Source organism: Delphinapterus leucas, chromosome 16 (assembly GCF_059928025.1).
Source record: "Delphinapterus leucas isolate spDelLeu-1000000601 "Yukka" chromosome 16, BTC_Dleu_Yukka2, whole genome shotgun sequence".
Lineage (NCBI taxonomy): Eukaryota > Metazoa > Chordata > Mammalia > Artiodactyla > Monodontidae > Delphinapterus > Delphinapterus leucas.
Genome location: NC_143144.1, coordinates 55,666,881 through 55,687,556, shown reverse-complemented (window position 1 = coordinate 55,687,556; position 20,676 = coordinate 55,666,881). Strand labels below are relative to the sequence as shown.

The window sequence follows — 20,676 nt, the reverse complement described above, 5'->3', positions numbered from 1 at the left end:
TTTGTGAATACATATATTTCTACTCACCCATGTTTGTGAAAATAATGAATAATCTGCAAATCCTACGACTATTATAGTCATATGTGCTAACTGGTGGTGCCATGATATTATCATTGAAAAATCATTAATTTGCATTTCCTCTTTCACTTCTGAGCCACACCAAAAGAGATTCTCAGACAATCCACTTGGTTCAGCCATGACTGTCTTCCCACTGTTACTTGAGTTTTGAATGTGATGAGTCCTGTATAGTTTTGTTTGTGTCTCCTCTTTATTAGGGTATAACAGCTAAAGGATGGCTGAGTGGCAACAGCAAGAAAAAAACATAAACCTTTTTATGAGTAACTTTTACTATTTTTAATATTAAGTGGCTTGCTGCTATTTCCCTTCAGTCCAGAATCGAATGAAATCAAATATCAAAAAGTTTATCCGTTTTTTATCAATTGATAATAATTCACCAGAGTTAATAAGCCTGTTATAACCAATTTTAGTATAAGGCATTCACTCTTTCTGACTCATAAGATGTATAAACCTCAATATCCTTCGTCAGCATCTGCTGTCTTTAAGTTGGCTGACATCACCCTATGGTGGTAATTCTACTACACAGGCATTTTCTTCAGAGACGGAACATTGGTTTCTTTCTTCTTGAACCATCTCTTTGCAAGCACAAGTGTTAGGATTAGTACAATTGTTTTTTTCTACAGGAATTAGCTCTTATAATTCCATTCTTTTAAGCCTAGTGGAGTGCTGGTAAATGCTTAACAGCCAGTTCTCTGGGAGTGGGAGGGGAAGCCCCAATTTGCAGCATTTGCTGATTTATGGTGTAGACATTCTCCCAGCAATACATTTAAAGCAACCAACATGAAATCACTGAAGGTGGAGCGGGGAAGAGATGCACACAACAGGCTCTCACCAGCTGGTGCCAGCAGGCTCCAGCACGCCATCACTACACAGCATAAGATGAACTTTTCTTTCTTTCTTTTTTCCCCACATTTTAAAGTTTCTGAAATTGAGATGTGCTTTTAATCAAGTGTAAGTTTAATGTGGTAGTGTTTCTCTCCCTTATCCCCCAAAGTTGCTATTAAATTGGTGATACATTTTACAATAAAAACCACAATATTTACATAAATTTATAATATACTTAAAGGAGTCTGGCTGTGAAACAGGTTGTTGGGACAACTAAGTTGCAAAGTTAAGCTAAGGACTTTCTGAAATTTGGGAGAGCTATACATTTTTAATGCCTAAAGAAAAGGGGATCCCAAAAAAAATCAAGAAAGAAAAATTCCCATGAAACAAGCTCGACTTAATTGTGAAAGAGAAAGTATTATCAACATGGACATGACTGTTGCCTATCTATGTCCAACATGTTGCCTAATATGTCCAACAAAACATATTGTTTCAAACAACTGAATATAACAACAACAAAAAAGAGACTCACAGATATAAAGAACAAACTAGCGGTTACAAGTGGGGAGAGGGAAGTGGGGAAGGGCAATATAGGGGTAGAAGATTAAGAGGTACAAACCATCATATATAAAATAAGCTACAAGGATATGTTGTACAACACAGGGAATATAGACAATATTTTATAAATAACTATAAATGGAGTATAACCTTTAAAAGTTGTGAATCACTATATTGTACACCTGTAAAACTTATATAAATATTGTTCATCAACTATACTTCAATTAAAAAAAATTTTAAGACGGGAAAATTGTTGTCTACAGATTATCAGTTTAAAAAAAATTAAGATAGATTTAAAGCAGCAAAACATTAACTTATCGTAGAATAAACTATATTCAAATAGAAACCAAGTACCTGGAAGAGTATATCTGGAATCTCTCTGTCATAGACGGGCATTTGCGGCAGAAGGAAAACATCTAATTGACCTGCATTTCTAAGTTGCAATAGCTGGAAACGTTTACTCTTTTTCATTTCCTCTTCAGAAACAAAGTTAAATTCATCTTGCAACTGTTTGAGACGAAAATACTTTGGAATATCCTGTTCTTTATGTTTCATGTACTATAAAACACAAATAATGTAAAGTCTTTACTTAAAATATTAATTTTTTGAAATTCAAGAATTATTTCAAAACAGTTTTCCCCCCTAACTGTGAGATATGAGAGTTGCAATAGAAATAGGAAATGGAGCAACTGAATCTGTACAGAAAATCTGGAAAAAGAAATGCAGAATCCGGCCTATGCAGTTTCTCAGCCTTTTCCTGGTCATGATTTATACAGAAAATGAAAACATGTGTACTGCACAGCGGGTTAAAAGATGAGAGTTTTTGTGTCTGATTGCCCTATGAGTCGACAGAGGATCAATATTTCTATACACATGTAATCAATTCAGCACATCAGTTGAGAAGCTCTGCTCTGAAGAAACTTAATTGCAATAATCTATGCATGCACTGCTTTATTCAATAAATGTAAATGTGAGTACATGGTACATGCAAAGAAAAGTGCTAGCTGCCATAAGAGAGACAAAGATTTACTAGTTGCAGTTCCACAAGGTAAGATAAAGCACATGGACGAATAACTAAGGTAAAAGGCAGAATGGTATTAGAGCCATAAGAGTTTATAAAAAGAAAAAAAGTTAACAGGAGGGCAAGGGAAGAAAAGCCCATATCTAACTGCGGTTGCCAAGGAAGGATTTACCCAGACTTGCAGGGTGGGTAAGACAGCTGCTATAGGTACGTTTCTAAACAGAGGGAATGACATGAATAAAGGTATGAAGAAAGCCTGTGTGGAGCACACAGAGCAGTTCAGTTGGCTGTAAGGAGGAGTAGGAGAAGTGAATAGATAATAGAGTCTTTGAGGGAAGGAGTGTGTCTATAAATCATCTTTAAAATCCTCAGCATTTAATAATATGGCTGGCATTCAGTAGATGTACAATAGATGTCAGCCTGGATGCAAGATGCACCAAGCAAGGGCTGCTAAATAATGGCAGAGTACCAATCATCAGGCCTAAAGTAGTAATTATTTCAGTTGCTGAATTTCTGCCTTACAATACTATAAACTGGCTGAAAACTCTATCTGTCCTCAGATTTACTTTTAATGCCTCCTAATGCCTAGAAAAATACACTGCAAACTGTGGAGGAGTATAAGAGTGTAGAGCTTAAGAAATAAAATATATTTACAGTACAGATATTTGCTATAACTTACCATAACAAATTCCATTAAATCAGAATATTCTGGATTATTTGGGTCAATTCTGACCTCATTTGCCCATTCAAAAAGCTTCTGTGCATTAATAAGCCATGGAATTCCAGGAACACCTCTTGCATCTACATTCCTAAACACACTAACATAAAGAAAAATATTTTGTGAATTTCTATATAATATGCAGGTGATAAATCTGTTATATGGGGTAAAACCTACCCATTCCAGGTATTTAACGATAAAGCTTATCCTGTGTTTAAGGATAAAATAGAAGGTTTAGATGCGATATCTTTCCTGGTTCTTCTCACTTTCTAACTGTATCATAGCTTTTTTTTTTTTTTTGTAACATCTTTATTGGAGTATAATTGCTTTACAATGGTGTGTTAGTTTCTGCTTTATAACAAAGTGAATCAGTTATACATATACATATGTTGCCATATCTCTTCCCTCTTGCATCTCCCTCCTTCCCACCCTCCCTATCCCACCCCTCTAGGTGGTCACAAACCACTAGCTGTGTATCATAGTTTTTTGATAAATGTCTACTCCTCCCTTAAGAGACAAGTAAGCTTCTCAAGGGTAAAATCTGTAAATATTCATCTTTGCTATCTAAAGTCCACAATATAAAAAGAATCTTTAGGCTACATCTTTACAGTTGAAACATAATATAGAGTATGTAATACAATTAACTGGGAAGTATGGGCCAGAAGAATATCTTTGGTCATATGAGGCCACATCTTCAGAAGTTAAGAGAGCTATAAAAGATGGGCTAGACTCATAATGCATCCTTAGTGACCTCAACTATAGGCTAAGTGAAGAAGGAATTCAATCCTAAACAGTAAGGGTTTATTTTCAGCCATCAATTATCCCAGTTATTTAATCTCTCTCTTCATAGATAATTTGTTTCATCATGTAGAATTAGAGCAATTTGGACTAGAAGATTTCTAAGATCCTTTCTGTAAAGTACTCAAGAAAAATTCCAGTCCATAAACTAGGATTCCAGAAATACAGTTCTGACTCAGATTCAATAATGTCAACCCAAACATGGACATACATTTTACACTGTCTACTTTCCATCAGTATCTATTCATATTTTTATGATGAATCTTTGGAAGCTATTGCTAACAAAGCCAATGTATGGTATGATAGGATGTTAAGCAAAATTACAAATAGGTAAAGTTTGAGTATTCTTCCTTTCTTTAATTCCTATGTCTGCTCTCATATTTAAACTGTTTTAATGTCTTTGTCATAAGAGATATCTAGGGCCTGACACCCTTAACACCATCATGTAACAAATGTTCCTTCTCATGGGAAGATTCTTAGCCCAGGTTCCCTAGAGAAAAAAGGCTGAGGTACAGTTCAAATGTCAATAAATAGATTAGGGAGAGAAACTTATCCCATTATAGCCTAAAAAAATTAGCTTGTAATTGTATTTCAAGGTAGTCTCCAGATTTCTGCCTCAGGGGAAGTAATAAAGACCACAGAACATCTCCTGCCCTTGCTATATTGATTCCCCCAGCTGGCCCTACAGGTGTTTAGCCGTGGGCTATGGCAAAATTCCTCAGTCATCTGCACCCCCTCCTTCACAACCAAATGCTAAGCAAGTAATATAATTCAGTGATATTAAGTATACCCACAGTATTGTACGACCACCATAACTATGTACTTCCAGAATTTTTCATCATTCCAAACAGAAATTCTGTACCATTAAACAATAACTCTCCATTCCTCCCTCCCCTCAGCCCCTGGCTTTGTCTCTATGAATTAAGCAAAAAATTTTAAAGTTACCAGGGAGAAAAGACAATCTACAAAATACTAATGTTCAGACTGATGGCAGACTTTTAAACAGCCACGATAAATCCCAGAAGATAATGTAACTATAGCTTCAAATAGGGAAAATAAATATCAGCCTCAAATTTTATGCCCATCTAAACAATTATTCAAGGAGGAAAATATAAACACATGTGCAGATCTACAAAGACTAAACAAGCTTGCTAGCCATGAAAACTGAATCATTAAAGGAGCAACTTTCAGCAAGTAAATCCAGAATGAAAGTTGTGGGAGGTAAGAAATGAGGGCTAACATAAAAGTCAATTAACCACGTCAGAAAATAATTAACAGTGAGTGTAAGAAAAACTGTTTTATGTTTTAAAAATGTATTAGACAAAAACTCTAGACAACATGGGATTGGAGAGGTGCGCCTAATGTTATACTGAAGCATTCTAAGATCTTCTTTTCGTTCACTTCTTTGTCTCTGGCTCTGTCAGTAGTTGATGAATAAAGGAATGAATGAGTGAGTGAAACAGTGAATGAACATACTTTCTTTGTGCTCTCCTTTGGCTCCATGCTCTGACTCTCACAAGTCAATCTTGCTTTTTGGAGCACCCATCCCATTCCTAGAACCACTGCTCCTCACCAGTCCTTGGGCTCCCACAACTGTAGAGGAGGAGAGTTCTGTAACTTCCTTCTCTGATCTCAGAGGCCCCAACTGTAAAGTTTTACTTCTAGTTCACTTTAGAAAGGACTTTGAACTTTGAAAACCTCTCCTGCAATTCATTCCCTGTTGAAACCTGTCATCTGTTCCAATCTTGCAGAATTACTCTCAATCTTTTATAAACTTGAGTTCCCAACTAACAGGAACTGTTAAGTGCAGCATCACAGAAGCCATGAGACAAAAGACTTCAAGAAGCAAAACGAGGAGGATGGGCCAATGAATATGTCCAGAAGGTCCCTGGTAGCCTTCAGGAATAACTGAGTTGGGTTAAGGACGAAATGTGTGAATTAAAAGTAGAGGCAATGTATGCAGACCAGTAGACCACCCATATGAGGACTTGGGTGAGAAAAACAACCAGAAAGAGTTTTCAGGGTTTAATCAAACGCTTGGATTTTTCTTTGTTTCAAAGCACAGAAAGCTTCTTGGATACAAAAGACTTATAGCGTAGGAAACGGAAAAGTTGAAGAAAAGATAAGAAAAGGATATAAATATGTCAGCAGAATCCTAATGGAGACGAAGGAAAGTTCCAAATTACTTGTATAAAAGCTAGCTTTAGAGTGAGGAGAACAAACTCCTGACTCCAAGAAAAAGGCAAAGAATAGTATGATGAGGCAAAGATTAAAAATAGCTGCAGTGGGGACTATGCTAGGGAAATACTAAGAAACACAAGAAAATAATGGTTCAGCGTATTAAAAGCTTATTCACTAGTTCCAAAATGAATTACCCTTATTAATTGTCCATTTTTCTCCTAAAACACCCTGCACAGCCTACCTCACTATCAACATCCTGCACCAGGGTTATAATTTATTATGTTTGTTGCAATAAAAGAATTGCACTTGTTATAATCCATGAACCTATGCTGACCCATCATTATCACTCAAAGTCCATGATTTACGTTAGGGTTTACTCTTGGTGTCTTACATTATATGGATTTTGGTAAATATGTAATGACATGTATCCACAATTACAGCAACATACAGAGTAGTTTCACTGCCCTAAAAATCCTGTGTGCTCTGCCTATTCATCCCTCTCTCTTCCTAACCCCTGGCAACCACTCACATTTTTTACTGTCTCCATAGTTCTGCCTTTCCCATAATGTCATATAGTTGGATATAGCCATGGTTTTTTAAAAAATATGTGTTTAGATGGGTAGGGGAAAGGCTATCTTCTTGTTATCATCATTCACTAATTTTTAAACGATGGGATCTTTTGGTCCTTTATATATACCGTCTTACTCAAACATAGCACAATAGGTAAGCCAGCATTATCATCGTTTTTATAGAATTTTACTTTACTTCTAGTAATCCTGTTTGTGGATGTGGTCTAGCAGTTAATCCCAATTCCTCTAGGAAGTCCTGGGATATAGATGAAATTTCTATGTCCAGCAATTTCTTCCAGCAAATTGATAATGTAAAAAATGATTCTTTCATAATCCAGAATGACTGGGAGATATAAAGGTCCCAGAAGTAAAATCCTTCGGAGTCTTGGCCTTTGCCTACAGTTTAAGGACTGTGGAACTGCCTCTCTCATCATCCATGTGGCTCTAATCCTAAGCATTGAAGAGATACATTCTCTTACATACAAAGATACTTATTGTCTTAGTAGAGTGATTATAAATAAAATATATAAATATTTTACATATTTATAAATACAAATAAAAAATAAAGCAACATCCAAGTAAACTAAACTGTTTCTAGAGTTTTCCCTTTTGTAGGTCTTGTGAGATGCTTTGCTGAGGACTGGCGTTATTTTTCAAGCATAAACGTTTATTACCTGCAGTAAGCAGATCTTAATGACTGTGACATAGGTGTCAGAGGAACACCATTTTCATCTAAGGCCCATGATAGAGAATAGCTTAATTTTCCTGAAGTCAAAAGACAAAGTTCTTCAGTTCCGTTTCCCTCAAGAAGAAAGGGCACATCTATATATAAAAGGCATTAAAAACAAATGAATATTTGAGCACATTACAGTTTTTTTGCAGACTTTTACTTGTGGAACCTCAGGAACACAAAGTTTATGCTGACCATAGGCTCTAATCTTAGAGCTCTCCCTCACCTCACATCTAAGATCCCTCAAGGTAGACTGCTTCAAAGAGACTACAAAAGAGAGAGGAACATATTTATCTGAACACAGAAGTTTTTAACCCATTCTTTCTGGGAGTGGCTGCCAGCGAGAAAAAAATATTGGCAGCAGAAAAAGAGCTACTGTGTGTCTCCTTTCCTACATTCTTGAGCGTTCCCCCTCTCCTCATCTTCTTTCTGTCTCCAGAGAGCTTAACGATACTCCTTGAAACTTCTGCCAAGTTCCTAGTGCTCCCTAAAATTTTCACTCTTGAGTCTTTTCTCCTGGGTCTCCACAACCCTGTTTTCTGCTTCATCTGGACTCTGTCTAAGCAGACTACATTCCTCCCTCATTTTCTGTTCTCCCCTGGTTCCTTTGCCTATTTGTTTTCTTCTCTCTCCTCCTTGCTCACTCATTCATACTCCCTTTCTTTTTACCAGCTGGATGCAGCAACTGCAAAACCCCTAGGAAGGTGAAAGAGAAGGGAGCTGGGGGAGAAGAGAAATGAAAGCATTCTGGCAGACATGCTAACTTAAATTTAATTGCAGGAGGAGTAAAATCAATTGAACAACAATAAACAAAAACATCACTTCTTCTTTCCTCTCTCCTTTACCTCTTCCTTTCTCTCTCATTCTCTTCCTCCCTCCCCTATTCAGTTCAAAGATGAATCAACCTGTCCTGGAGCATCTTTAGGATTTACTAAAGGATAGGCAGAGGCAGAGCAGCCTACCCATTCAGGAGTGGAGCTCACATTCCAGAGAGCATAGCGCCCTTGTCTCAGATGTCCTGGGAAAAGCAAAGGGGCTAATCCCGAATTTTAGATATCCCAAAGATCTGATTCAAGTCAAAGTTTTAAAAATTAGTTTAATGTCTGGAAGAAGAACTTAATTCATTTTTAACCTAATACTGTAAATATAGGATTCTTTATTCATATAAATGACCCAGGGTCATTTAGGATATGGAACTCATGAAGAAAATAGGAGGGAAGAAATATTTCTAATAAACTTACTGCTTCCTACTTCTCCATATGCAGGTATGACCAGCTTATCAGAGCTAAATTCTACATATTCCAAAACAGTTTTGCTTTTTAGCTCTGTGTTTTTAGGTAAGGGTAAATATAGTTTTGCCAATAAGCTTGTCCTTTTACTTATTTCATAAACCTAAATATAAAAAAAATGGTTGATAAATCACTGAAAGTACAAAATAGAAAAAGAACTAAAATAAAGATCATCACTAACATAATTCTTTTAAAAATACTAGAATGTAAAATAGGTATTGCTCTATAGCATTTGATCCACATGATTGTGAGAAAAGTAGATAATCCTAGGTGTTTAAAAGTATAATGCCTTCTACTGGTTTCAAAGAAAATCAATTGAATAAAAGGATTACAAATACAGTTCTGTGAATATATTACCTATAACACAATACCCGAATAACTTACTTTTGTGTAGCACTTTTAAAATTCTTTATCTCATTTAAACCTGATAAAAATTATAGGAAATAGGTATTATTCTTCCCACTTTGTAAATGAAGAAATGGAGTCTCTATATGAAACTATATTAATTTTTATTAAAAGTGATAGAAACCAAGGTGAAGTGCTTAAGAAAAGGGGAGATTTGCTGGCTCATGGAATCCAAGGACAGGTTAAACAAGCTAGAGGGCAGGGAAGGGAGGAAAAGTCCCAGAATGAGTCAGGGAGGTGATGAGTAGACTGTTCCATAGATGTCCACTGGGTACTAACCCAGGTCTTCTGATTCTGTATGCTGTGCTTTCTACTATAGTTCCATCACTGCCATAACTACAAACCTAAAGTTTTTTCAATAGAAAAATCTTATTTTGACTTATACTGTGTTATCAGTGTTTGGGGAAACAGTGATATGTGTTCTAAGAAGAAGGAAATCGATGGGGGATAAATGCCCCGTGAATGATAAAAAAGAATGTACCAATCAAAAGGATAGTTGATTAACCAAGAAAGCAGGGGAAAAGGAAAGACAAAGAGGCAAATATTTTTCTGGTCATCTAAATACTGTCCCTGTAAGAGTGAATTTAACCCAACACATTGGTCCCTTTGACAAAGGCCTCCCTAATACAGAAAGGTTTGTAGGGGTTATAGCTAATGGACTTAAAGTATTTAGGTCTGTGAAAAAATTTTCTTACTGTAAATTAGTAAATTGACTAACTAAAAAGAGACAACGAACTGATAAATATATTCAGATATTGAATTGGCATTCTGATTTTACACATCATCCTTGTAAATTTATTTAGGGTATGTAGATGCATTCTCATGGAACTGTTAAATCCAGTTTCTGAGACTGCAGAGCTGGAGGCCAGATCCTGGATGGTAGCAAATGTAAAGGTAGATAATTCTACCTGGAATCTCCCCAGAGACAGACTTGTCTCCTAATGGAAGCTATCAACACCACTGTGTGGCTGAGATGGAGTGTGAAGAATGAAAATAGGCACTATAAGTGGAGAAAGAATATTCAAAACTCTAAGTAGGAAATTGCAAGAATGTATGGAAAAAACAAGCAGTTCAGCTTGGCTGAAGTGAAGAAAGAGTAAAGAAGAATAGTAGGAAGAAAATTATAAATGTAGGTTAGAATGTTAGTCTAGGGCATATAGATTTATTTAGCAAGTTTTGCACTGCTAATGGTGCAACTTATCCCTAGATAGATTCCTTTCTTTCCCTGCCTCTTGTTTTGTTAAGATCCTGTGCTAATTCATGGGATGATGAGGGATTCAAAATACACACTTATCTATTATGGGAGGGGGCAGATTTTAAACTTCAAGTGGTTGGATTATTATATCACAATTTATTTTAGGTACAATAGTAGGAAAGTGTAGTCAGTATATTTTTAAAATAAAATTTCAACAGAGGTACATTTTAAGATGATAGTAACTTGACAGCTCAGATGAACAAAATGAATACAGCTTTTGATCAGGGATAGCACAAAATTATTTTAGGCATTGAAAAATAACTTTGATTTAGATTTGTAATAATAATCTTCTCCCCACACCTCAAACTCCACCCCACACTCACATACACAAATCTTTTTATTTTTACTTTTATTTTTTTGTTGGGGTATAGTTGTTTTACAACATTGTGTTAGTTTCTACTGTACGGTGAAGTGGAGTTCCCTGTGCTATACAGCGGGTTCTCATTAGTTAACAAATCTTTATTCCCTCCTAACTTTTCTTTCAGCTCTAGGTACAAGTTTAACCCTTATATTAACCAGCAAGACTTCTTGTCTAAACTCCTTTACTGTCTCTAATTTTTCTCCATCATCCTATTTTCTTCTTCTTTTAGTGAAGGGATTCTTATGGTGGGGTGTTTGGGCAGGAATCAGGGGTCTGCTGTATGTGTGTTCTTTCATCAGATTCTTAAAGGGATCCAAAATTTTTTTAAAAGATGAACAAATATATCAAGAGACTGATATCACCAAGTTAAGGTTGGGGCAATTTGGAGAAATCATTCAACACTTACAATAGCTATACTACTCATAGTTTAAATGACCCTCTTCCACCTCACTAACAAATGAATAATAATGCTGCACATCTAGGGTTGGCAAGAATTTTAGCAGGATAGAAGTATTTAGAACAACTACAAATCAAATAATTTTGTACTTACAGCTACTAATAAAAGACTATTGATGAATTATAAATATATTATTTATAAATGTCTACCCATATAGATCAGTCATCTCAATATAAAAGAACTTACTTATCACATATAACAGTAGCTAACAAGAAATTTAAAATTATGTATGTCATAAAATAAGATACAAAATTAAATGACAACGGCATACCTCCAAGCAAATTGTTTCAGGCCAATATATTAGCTGAATATTGAAAATTTGTTGAAACATGACTTTAAAATCAAACTGTAGGGGAGATACTGAAGTGCAAGAAACTTGTTTATTGTTGTATAATATTTTAATAAAATATTTAAGCTTCTGAATTTTGGCTCTCCTCTTTTGTTCATGCCTAAAAATTAAATAAACCTTTATTGGACCCTTGAAAAGCAAACCAGATATAAAATATTATTCTTTTCAAAATGTACCTCAACATGTTAAAATATGATCATTTTAGAGGACCAATAACATTTGCCTATATGTGGATAAAAGCCTTTCCTACCCCTCAAATGTTTAAAAAGACATTTACTCAAAAATACAAAAAGAACTAAAATTAAGGTACCATAAATCATTCAGCTATTCTACTAAATTATTACTTAAAGAGATTATAGCACTTACCCATTATGTCTCATGAGAGGATAAAGCTGAGAGACTTAGGAATGGGGGTGGCAGAGCTTGAATCGAGAATTCAAAAATATTTTCTAACTTTTAAAAGACACACACACACACAAACACACACACACACACACACACACCATGTCTTCAATAACCTCAAGGAAGTGGCTCTAAGTCAATAGGCTTGCTGTATCCTCTTAAAGGTCTTTGTGAATCTCTTTAGGCTTTAGGTGGTATAGCTTTTTTTCCCCAGGACATTGTTTCTCTGAACCCAAAGATCAGACAGGCAAGCCAGAGAGGTTACTTTCCTGGGGCTCTATGAAAACACTTTTTGGGGAAGAAATTGATCCATTCAATGATATGAGACTACAGAGAGTCTTCAATCCATCCATTCATTTGTTCACTCAACCAACATTTACTGAATATCTTCTCAGCTGCAAGGCAACTGACCTAATGATATTTAAGACTTAATCCTGCTTTTCAGAAGGTAGAAGACTAGTTGGATGATAAGCCATAGGTTGAAAAATAAAATCCCCTTCTGTTCTCCATCCTTATCATCCTATAGGCCAGTATCTCCCTGCCCCCATATCTGCTCATCTTCTCTGTAATCTTCTCAGAGGGTTATGGGACAAAAGATTTCTTCCTGTTTCCCTGTAGGCCTTTTTTGACCTTCCTCCCAATTACCTTTAAAGAAATAGTTTCATAAAATAAGTCCTCTGAAAGTAGTTTAAATAATGAGCTTATGAAAATTTGTTAATTCGGGGTTATATTTATCCTCATGAAATCTTGCCTTTTTCTTCACCTGTAAACTCTTTTTAATTTTTCTTTAATCCCTGTACTCCTTTCACCTCTATCCTTGACATCAGTATATTATTGTTTTCTTCGTTGTTGTTGTTGTTTTGCGGTACGCGGGCCTCTCACTGTTGTGGCCTCTCCCGTTGCCGAGCAACAGGCTCCAGACGCGCAGGCTCAGCGGCCATGGCTCACGGGCCCAGCCGCTCCGCGGCATGTGGGATCTTCCCGGACCGGGGCACGAACGCGTGTCCCCTGCATCGGCAGCCGGACTCTCAACCACTGCGCCACCAGGGAAGCCCTATATTATTGTTTTCTAAAGAATCAATTCTTATTCAACTGGACATTTTAAATGGATAATGACAGCAATGCCACAACAATAGCTTTGAAAAGATATAAAGCATTATATTGCCTTTTGCCTTGACCTCCACTAAGTTTTAGCCTAGGCTTTCCAGCACAAATATCTTCCTCCTTCTCTTTCTCCTTTTTACTTCCAACTTCCATTTTATGGCTGTTCTCTTGTCCTCATTTAGATGGTCCTTTTGCATGGGTGTCTTACATAATAAATCATCTTGGGCCCTTTTTGGAAGTAGGTGTAGAACAAATAAAACATTGCTTCACTGCTGCACTTCTCTAGTCAGAAAGAAGGTAATGATAATTGTGCCTTTGTGTTTGCTACTCTTTATGTTCATTTAAAAGTTTAACCACCTATTCATTCATTTAATGAAGATGAGTATTTATTGGGCACACACTACCTTCCAACACCATGCTAAAGGATGCACATTCACAGTACTCAGAGATGAATCTGTACCAAGTTTTCCATGGGACAGAGATGTTGGAAAGTTGTACCTAGTTCAGTGCTCTAAGTTCCTACATCCTCTTTAAGGGAGATGAGATCCAAAGGCTTAGAGATGGGAGAAATGGCGATCGACATGACATCTGTTTATGCGTGGATGTCCTAGGAGTAGGGAGAAAACCTTAAAGCTCAAGGAAGACGTCACAACTGAGAAGGAAAGAAGCTTGCATTGTCAAAGTAGAAAATTGTCCAGAGGGCCCTTTCTACACCAAACACTTTCTATGAAATCCAGGAGGTCCTTCAACAAGCAAGGGTGACCATATAACCTTATTTTTCACAGTGGCTTTATATTCCACCTATCTATACCTGAACAAAAATTACTACCATAGTAAAACAAAAAACAACCATCAAACTAAACTGGGTTATGTCCCACCTCAGTCATTAATTAGAAGTGTGACCCCCATCTGTAAGATGAAGATAATACCATAGAGCTATAGTGGCAATTAAATGTGCAAATATATTTTTTAAACTCAGCATGCTAAGTGCCTGGTATATGGTACTCACTCAAGAAATCTAACGTTATTAGAAAAACAATACAATTACTAGACAATATATAATGAAGAAATAATCCTTTAAAAATGCTTACAGTGAACATCTAGATAAGTTTGTTAATTCTGCTGTGAAAGAAATTTGTGGCATCAAGGTAATTGGATTTATTCTTTCAATATCTATTTCTTCAAATTCTGAAGCTAAATATGAGAAGCTCTAGAAACAGAAAAATAAATATATAATTTATAATGTAAGTTCATTGCTTAGGACAATTATTCTTAAAATTACACTTTATTTCTTATATTTGTCCTTTTCTTGGGTAACTGTTACAAATACCAAGATTTCCTATTCTACCAAACAAATATTATAACTAGTTAAGATGAGTTGAATGTTATTTTGCAATATAAATACCTCCTGTTTCTCCCCATTCTTAAATGCTTTTCCTTCAGTTTTCTTCTGAGTCTCATACATTTTTGACAATTCTTCTTGTTTTTGTTCATTACATTTATTCATTTTCATCCTAATTAATAATAAATAGAATTATTTAAAGCAGGAATAATGGATTTGAGAGTTGTTAGAGATCTTGCCAACACACACACACACACACACACACCCCACAATTTCTTACATAAAATAATTTTACATCCCAAGGAAATTATCAATATGATACACACACATATATATGTATATACACAAAACTTCATAAACTTGTTCTTAGTTTTCACAGATTTCTCCCTACTTAGTGTCTTCAGCCTTTTCTAAGGACATCAAGAAACCTCTCTGGTGAGAATGAGTAACCAAGGGGGATGGAAGACACAAATTTAAGGGCACATGCCATGTTTCCTCTCATTTTGCTTCCTCTCATATTTTTAAAAAAATTTTTGGCCGTGCCACATGGCATGCAGGATCTTAGTTCCCCGACCAGGGATTGAACCCATGCCCCCTGTATTAGAAGCATGGAGTCTTAACCCCTGGACTGCCAGGGAAGTCCCTCTCATATTTTTTAAGCTGTGAGAACATGAGCATGTGTAAGGGCAGGACACTATAGGAATATTAAGTGGTAAATCTCAGTTATACTCCTTGGGGTTTATGCATAAACAGTAAGCAGTTCATGACATTACTACTACCACTACCACAACTACCACCACCACCACCACCACTAACAACAACGACAACTACTACTACAACTAGTATCACTACCAACTATGATGACAACTACTACTACTACCACTACTACAACTAGTACCACCACCACCACTACCAGTAACAACTACTACTACAACTAGTACCACCACCACCACCACTACCACTAACAACTACTACTACTACCACCACTACTACTACTACCACCAGTACTACTACTAGTAGTAGCAGCAGCTAACTTTTACATTGTACTTACTAAGCACATGCCAGGCAATATTCTAAGTACTTTATACATATTAACTCATTTAATTCTCACAGCAACCCTATGAAATAGGTATTACTATTATTCCTCTTCTATTAGTAGTCCAGCAAAACCCCAGTTCTCTGGAACCCTTTCAGAAAATAATTGGTCTGGGAGTTGACTTTTTATTCTTTTCAGTTCAAAGTTCAGTTTTTTATTTTTAATCTTTTAAAAAGGAGATTCTTTGATAAGTATTATATACTCTGTTGGGAATAGAAAATGGTGCAATTGCTTTGGAAAAGTCTGGCAGTTCCTCAAAATGTTAAGCACTGAGTTACCATATGACCCGGCAATTCCATTCCTAGGTATATACCCAAGAAAAACAAAAACTATATCTATACACGTGAGGAGTGACTGCTAATAGGAAGATAGTTCTACGGGGGGGGGGGGTGCCTAAAATGTTATCAAATGATAATTGTGGTGATGCTTGCACAATGCTGTGAACATACTAAAAACCATTGAACTGTACACTTGAAATGGATGAACTGTATGGTATGTGAAGTATATCTCATTATCATTGTAAAATATCATATGCTTTTTGCCTTTTGCAGTAAAATATAGGGAACCTAGTGTAGATACTACCTATATGGGCTAGAGGCCAGACTACCTGTGTTGAAGCCCAGACCCATTACTGACACTATGGAATTGGGGCAAGTTACTTAAGTACTCTATGCCTTACTTTTCTCATCTGAAAATTGGGTTGTTATGAGAATTAAATGCACTAATTCATGTAGAGTGCTCAGTCCAGTGCTTGGAGTATAACAAACACTCAACAAATATTATTATTGTTTTCCTCTGATTCAGGGTAATCAATATGAAAGTCATTTAACTTATTGTTTAATCCAATGGCTCACAAACTTTGTCACATATTAAACTCACCTGGGGATATTTTTAAAGTTCCTGATGCCCAGACCATACTTCATACCAACTAAATCATAATAGTGGTTTTTAGATCTCTCCCAGGTGATTCCAGTGTAGAGTAACTTAGGCAATGTACAGTACTGAGGCAATAGGTGTTTTAACAGGCAGTCTTTTTTGAGGAGATCACTGAGACAGTGATCTTGGTTCCATAGCTTCCTCCTTTCTATTCAGTAGCTCTGGGAAATGACATGGATTTTCCTGCTTGAATAGATTGCTCTTTCTATATCTTTTAAAAGCCCCTTTGACAGTTATCTGGATCCCTTCCAGGCAAGTAGGAGCCAAACAGAGAACACAGGTGAAGACAATATACAGGAATCTGGGTTCACCGTGCTACTTACCAGTGCTGTGGTTTGGGTTCAGTAGCCAAAATACAACAAGGTCTGTGGCTACTTACCCAGGCAGTTTCTCTAAGTTTAATGTAGTGTTGGTAACATGTGACAAGGAAAATTTATTGCCTGAATGAGAAGACAGGACTATATCCTCAATTTCCTGCTATTTTATTCTGCCACCATCACTTCATCAAACCTGCTCTAATTTCTCAATCAGTAACCTCCATGTGAGGAAATCCAATGAACATTTTTAGTCCTAGACTTAACTGATACTTCAGAAGCATTAAACACCATTAACCCTCCCTCCTATTTAAAATACTCCCCTTTCTTTGCCTCTGTGGCAAAACACTCTAACTGGTGTTTCTCTGTCCCTCTTCTGGTTTCCCCTCCTCTATCAAGCCATTCAAGGCAGTTTCTCAAGATTTAGCTCTCAGCCCTCTTTTCATCTCATTCTCTACCCTCTTCCTAAGCAGATTCATGCACACGCATGGCTTCAATTACTATTACTCTGCCACAAAATTCAGCATTTTTCTTTCTAGTACAAACCATACATCCAGCTGCCCATTCAGTTGCTTTATTTAGGGATGTCTCAAAAGCTTATCAACTTCGATATGCCCAAAACCAAATAAATGAAGAAAAGATAACCTGAGCTTAGTGTCTAGGTCCCAGGTCTTCCTGTCATAAGTACTGTCTTTCACATAGGCCTGGCTACAAGCTTATTCAATTAGGGTTCACAAGGTGAAGGCCTGTGGTGAGGTTGCTGGTGATATACCTAGCCTGGAAACAGAGTTCCCAGGAGCACCTTCAAACATCAGCTTTTGTAGTTGATCAGAATGATACTTTGCTCTTTGTAGTGAGGTGGATGGACCTAGAGTCTTGTCATACAGAGTGAAGTAAGTCAGAAAGAGAAAAACAAATACCGTATGCTAACACATATATATGGAATCTAAAAAAAAAATGGTTCTCAAGAACCTAGGGGCAGGACAGGAATAAAGATGCAGATGTAGAGAATGGACTTGAGGATATGGGGAGGGGGAAGGGGAAGCTGGGGCGAAGTGAGAGAGTAACATTGACATATATACACTACCAAATGTAAAACAGATAGCTAGTGGGAAGCAGCTGCATAGCACAGGGAGATCAGCTTGGTGCTTTGCGACCACCTAGAGGGGTGGCATAAGGAGGGTGGGAGGGAGGGAGACGCAAGAGGGAGGGGATATGGGGATATATGTATGCATATAGCTGATTCATTTTGTTATACAGCAGAAACTAACACAACATTGTAAAGCAATTATACTCCAATAAAGATGTTAAAAAATAAAAAAAGAATGATACTTCGATCAAGTGAAATGCCCCATTTTAGTGTAGCTGGGGCTAGCTAGTCCTGTACGGCCAAACTCATCACTGACACTGTGGGGTTTAGTTCAGAAGTCTACAGGAGCAATCTGGAGAGGCAAACCCAAGCCAAAGTCCACAGGGAAAGTTGAATGGTAAATGTCAGAAGGAACAAATGCAAAGGGCCTCAAGTGGGATCGGAGTTTAGTAGAATAAGAGTAGGTGGTGAGCAGGAATATTGATCCAGAGCTACTGTTCTGAACAAGCTTATTGCATCTGTGACTCTCCTTTTCTGAAGAGGGGCTCATAATGCAAGAGTGTATTAGACCGGTTTAAAATATGAGAGACAAGTCAGCAAGTTTCCATGAATTCAGGAGCCTAAGATAAACAAAGTCCATGCTGGGTTAGGTTTAGAAACTGTCAGAAGCACTTTTGTTAAAAACTACTACAGCAGGAAAAAAAATCAACAAAGCTAAACATCTTTCTTAATTCCCTGAAATTATACTAATCTTTTATAGTTTTGAAAAACAAAAGACGCAGGACAACGGCTTGTGGGAGAGAACCAGTTATTTCACTGTGGGTTCACAAACAGCTTAAGAAGTGATTAACAAGCAAAGTTTTTAATTTGTAACTATCTCCTCCACTAGATATGTTTTTGTGACTTACATGTTCCATCTAGAAGTATGATCGCTGGGTCTATGTTTAACTTTATCAAAAAGTGCCAAACTGTTTCCAAAGTAGCTGCACCATTCTGCATTTCCACCAGCCATCAGTGAGAGTTCCTGTTGCTTTGCCAGCATTTGTTATTGCCTTTTTCTTTTCTTTCTTTCTTCTCTCTATTCTTTTCTCTTTTTTTTTTTTTGGATTTTAGCCATTCTAATAGGTGTGTAGTGTATCGCATTGCGGTTTTAGTTTACATTTCCCTACTGACATAACATAATGTTGAGCATTGTTTCCTGTGTTCATTTGCCATCCATATACCTTCTTTAATGAAGTGTCTGTTCAAATCTTTTGCCCTTTTTTAAATTGAGTTGTCTTATTAAGTTGTAAGTATTGTTTATACATTCAAGATACAAGTTCTTTGTTGACTATGTCAAATAGTTGACTAGCTTCTGGATTTTCTTTTCCAAGTTACTTTGAATTCCCAGTTATTCGTGGGCAGCTCCTCAGGAGACCTATAAGAACACATAGAGCAGCCACTCACCTCTGAAACTGCAACTTTATCGAGGTGCTTGTAAACCCTTGGCGTTGTCGAAGGGATTTCATCTGTTTCCAAGTCCATAATATACTCTGTAGTAGGGAGAAGTCCTTTTCCTTTTCTAAGTCATAGAGCTGTTTTGTATTCCTACAATAATGTTAGATTAAAAATATGTTAGTGGGGCTTCCCTGGTGGTGCAGTAGGTAAGAATCTGCCTGCTAATGCAGGGGACATGGGTTTGAGCCCTGGTCTGGGGAGATACCATATATCACAAAGCAACTAAGCCCATGAGCCACAACTACTGAGCCCATGCACCACAACTACTGAGCCTGTGCTCTAGCACTCGCAAGCCACAACTACTGAGCCCACATGCTACAACTACTGAAGTCTGCGTGCCTAGAGCCCGTGCTCTGCAACAAGAGAAGCCACCGCAATAAGTCCACACACTGCAATGAAGAGTAGCCCCCGCTCGCCACAACTAGAGAAAGCCCGCGCGCAGCAACGAAGACCCAATGCAGCCAAAAACAAATAAATTTTAAAAAATATGTTAGTGGATTAGAACTACAGTACAAGTCATTACAAATGGCCTGGAAGAATGTATTGTACTAACTCTTCTGGGCCCCCCCACCCTTCTTTTTTTTAATTTTACCCACATCTTGATGTAGAGAATGAAATTCCATTTAGAGATTCATACCTCTTAAAGATTTTTCACTATTCAAAAGTGCTCTGCTAACATCCATGTATTTCCAGATTTTCTGGACATTCTGTAGTATATTTCTTATACATTTTTTCAGATTAACAATTAGAACCATTGCTTCAAATTTAGAGGTACTTTGCCTGACGGGTAGTGAGCAGATTATCTGGATGCTGAAGTAATATACTATTACTGGTTTCCTGACTTTGCAAACACACTATAGTGTGGCAAATTTTGCTGATTGATTTTCTAATATTAAATCATCCTTGCATTCCTGGAATGACCACAGTTTAGCTATATTATTTGATAAAATTCTGTTTAGCATATTTCATGAATGAAATTGGGTTGCAGTATTTTTTGTGTTGTTGTTAGGTTTTAATTTCAAGGATAATATAACCTCATAAACTGAAGTCCCGAGTTTATCAATTTTTTATCAAACATCTGGATTTGTTGATTCTATCCTAGCTTCCTTATTAATTTCTGTTCTCTTTATTTCATTCCTTCTATCCTTTTCCCTAGCTTTCTAAGAAAGATGCTTAGCTCATTAATTTTCAACCTTTCTTTTTCTCTAATATATGTATTTAAATAGTCAAATTTTCCTCTGAGAATTATTTTAGCTGTATCTCACAAATTTTGATACATATTAGTTGTTTATCAGTAAATT

At 36.7% G+C, this 20,676-nt stretch overlaps 1 protein-coding gene across 1 annotated transcript in view; it reads right to left on the bottom strand.

The window, feature by feature from the left end:
• The window catches only part of CC2D2B (coiled-coil and C2 domain containing 2B), a 110,535-nt gene that overhangs the window by 48,063 nt on the left and 41,796 nt on the right, over window positions 1-20,676 (bottom strand). Inside the window, exons 12-19 of the mRNA XM_089897289.1 lie at window positions 19,325-19,465; window positions 14,506-14,614; window positions 14,192-14,310; window positions 11,517-11,694; window positions 8,720-8,870; window positions 7,423-7,570; window positions 3,162-3,300; window positions 1,816-2,019 (exon numbers count right to left, since the gene is read on the bottom strand). Of these exons, the coding sequence (XP_089753415.1) occupies window positions 1,816-2,019; window positions 3,162-3,300; window positions 7,423-7,570; window positions 8,720-8,870; window positions 11,517-11,694; window positions 14,192-14,310; window positions 14,506-14,614; window positions 19,325-19,465 (1,189 nt within the window). The remainder of the gene's footprint in view (window positions 1-1,815; window positions 2,020-3,161; window positions 3,301-7,422; window positions 7,571-8,719; window positions 8,871-11,516; window positions 11,695-14,191; window positions 14,311-14,505; window positions 14,615-19,324; window positions 19,466-20,676) is intronic.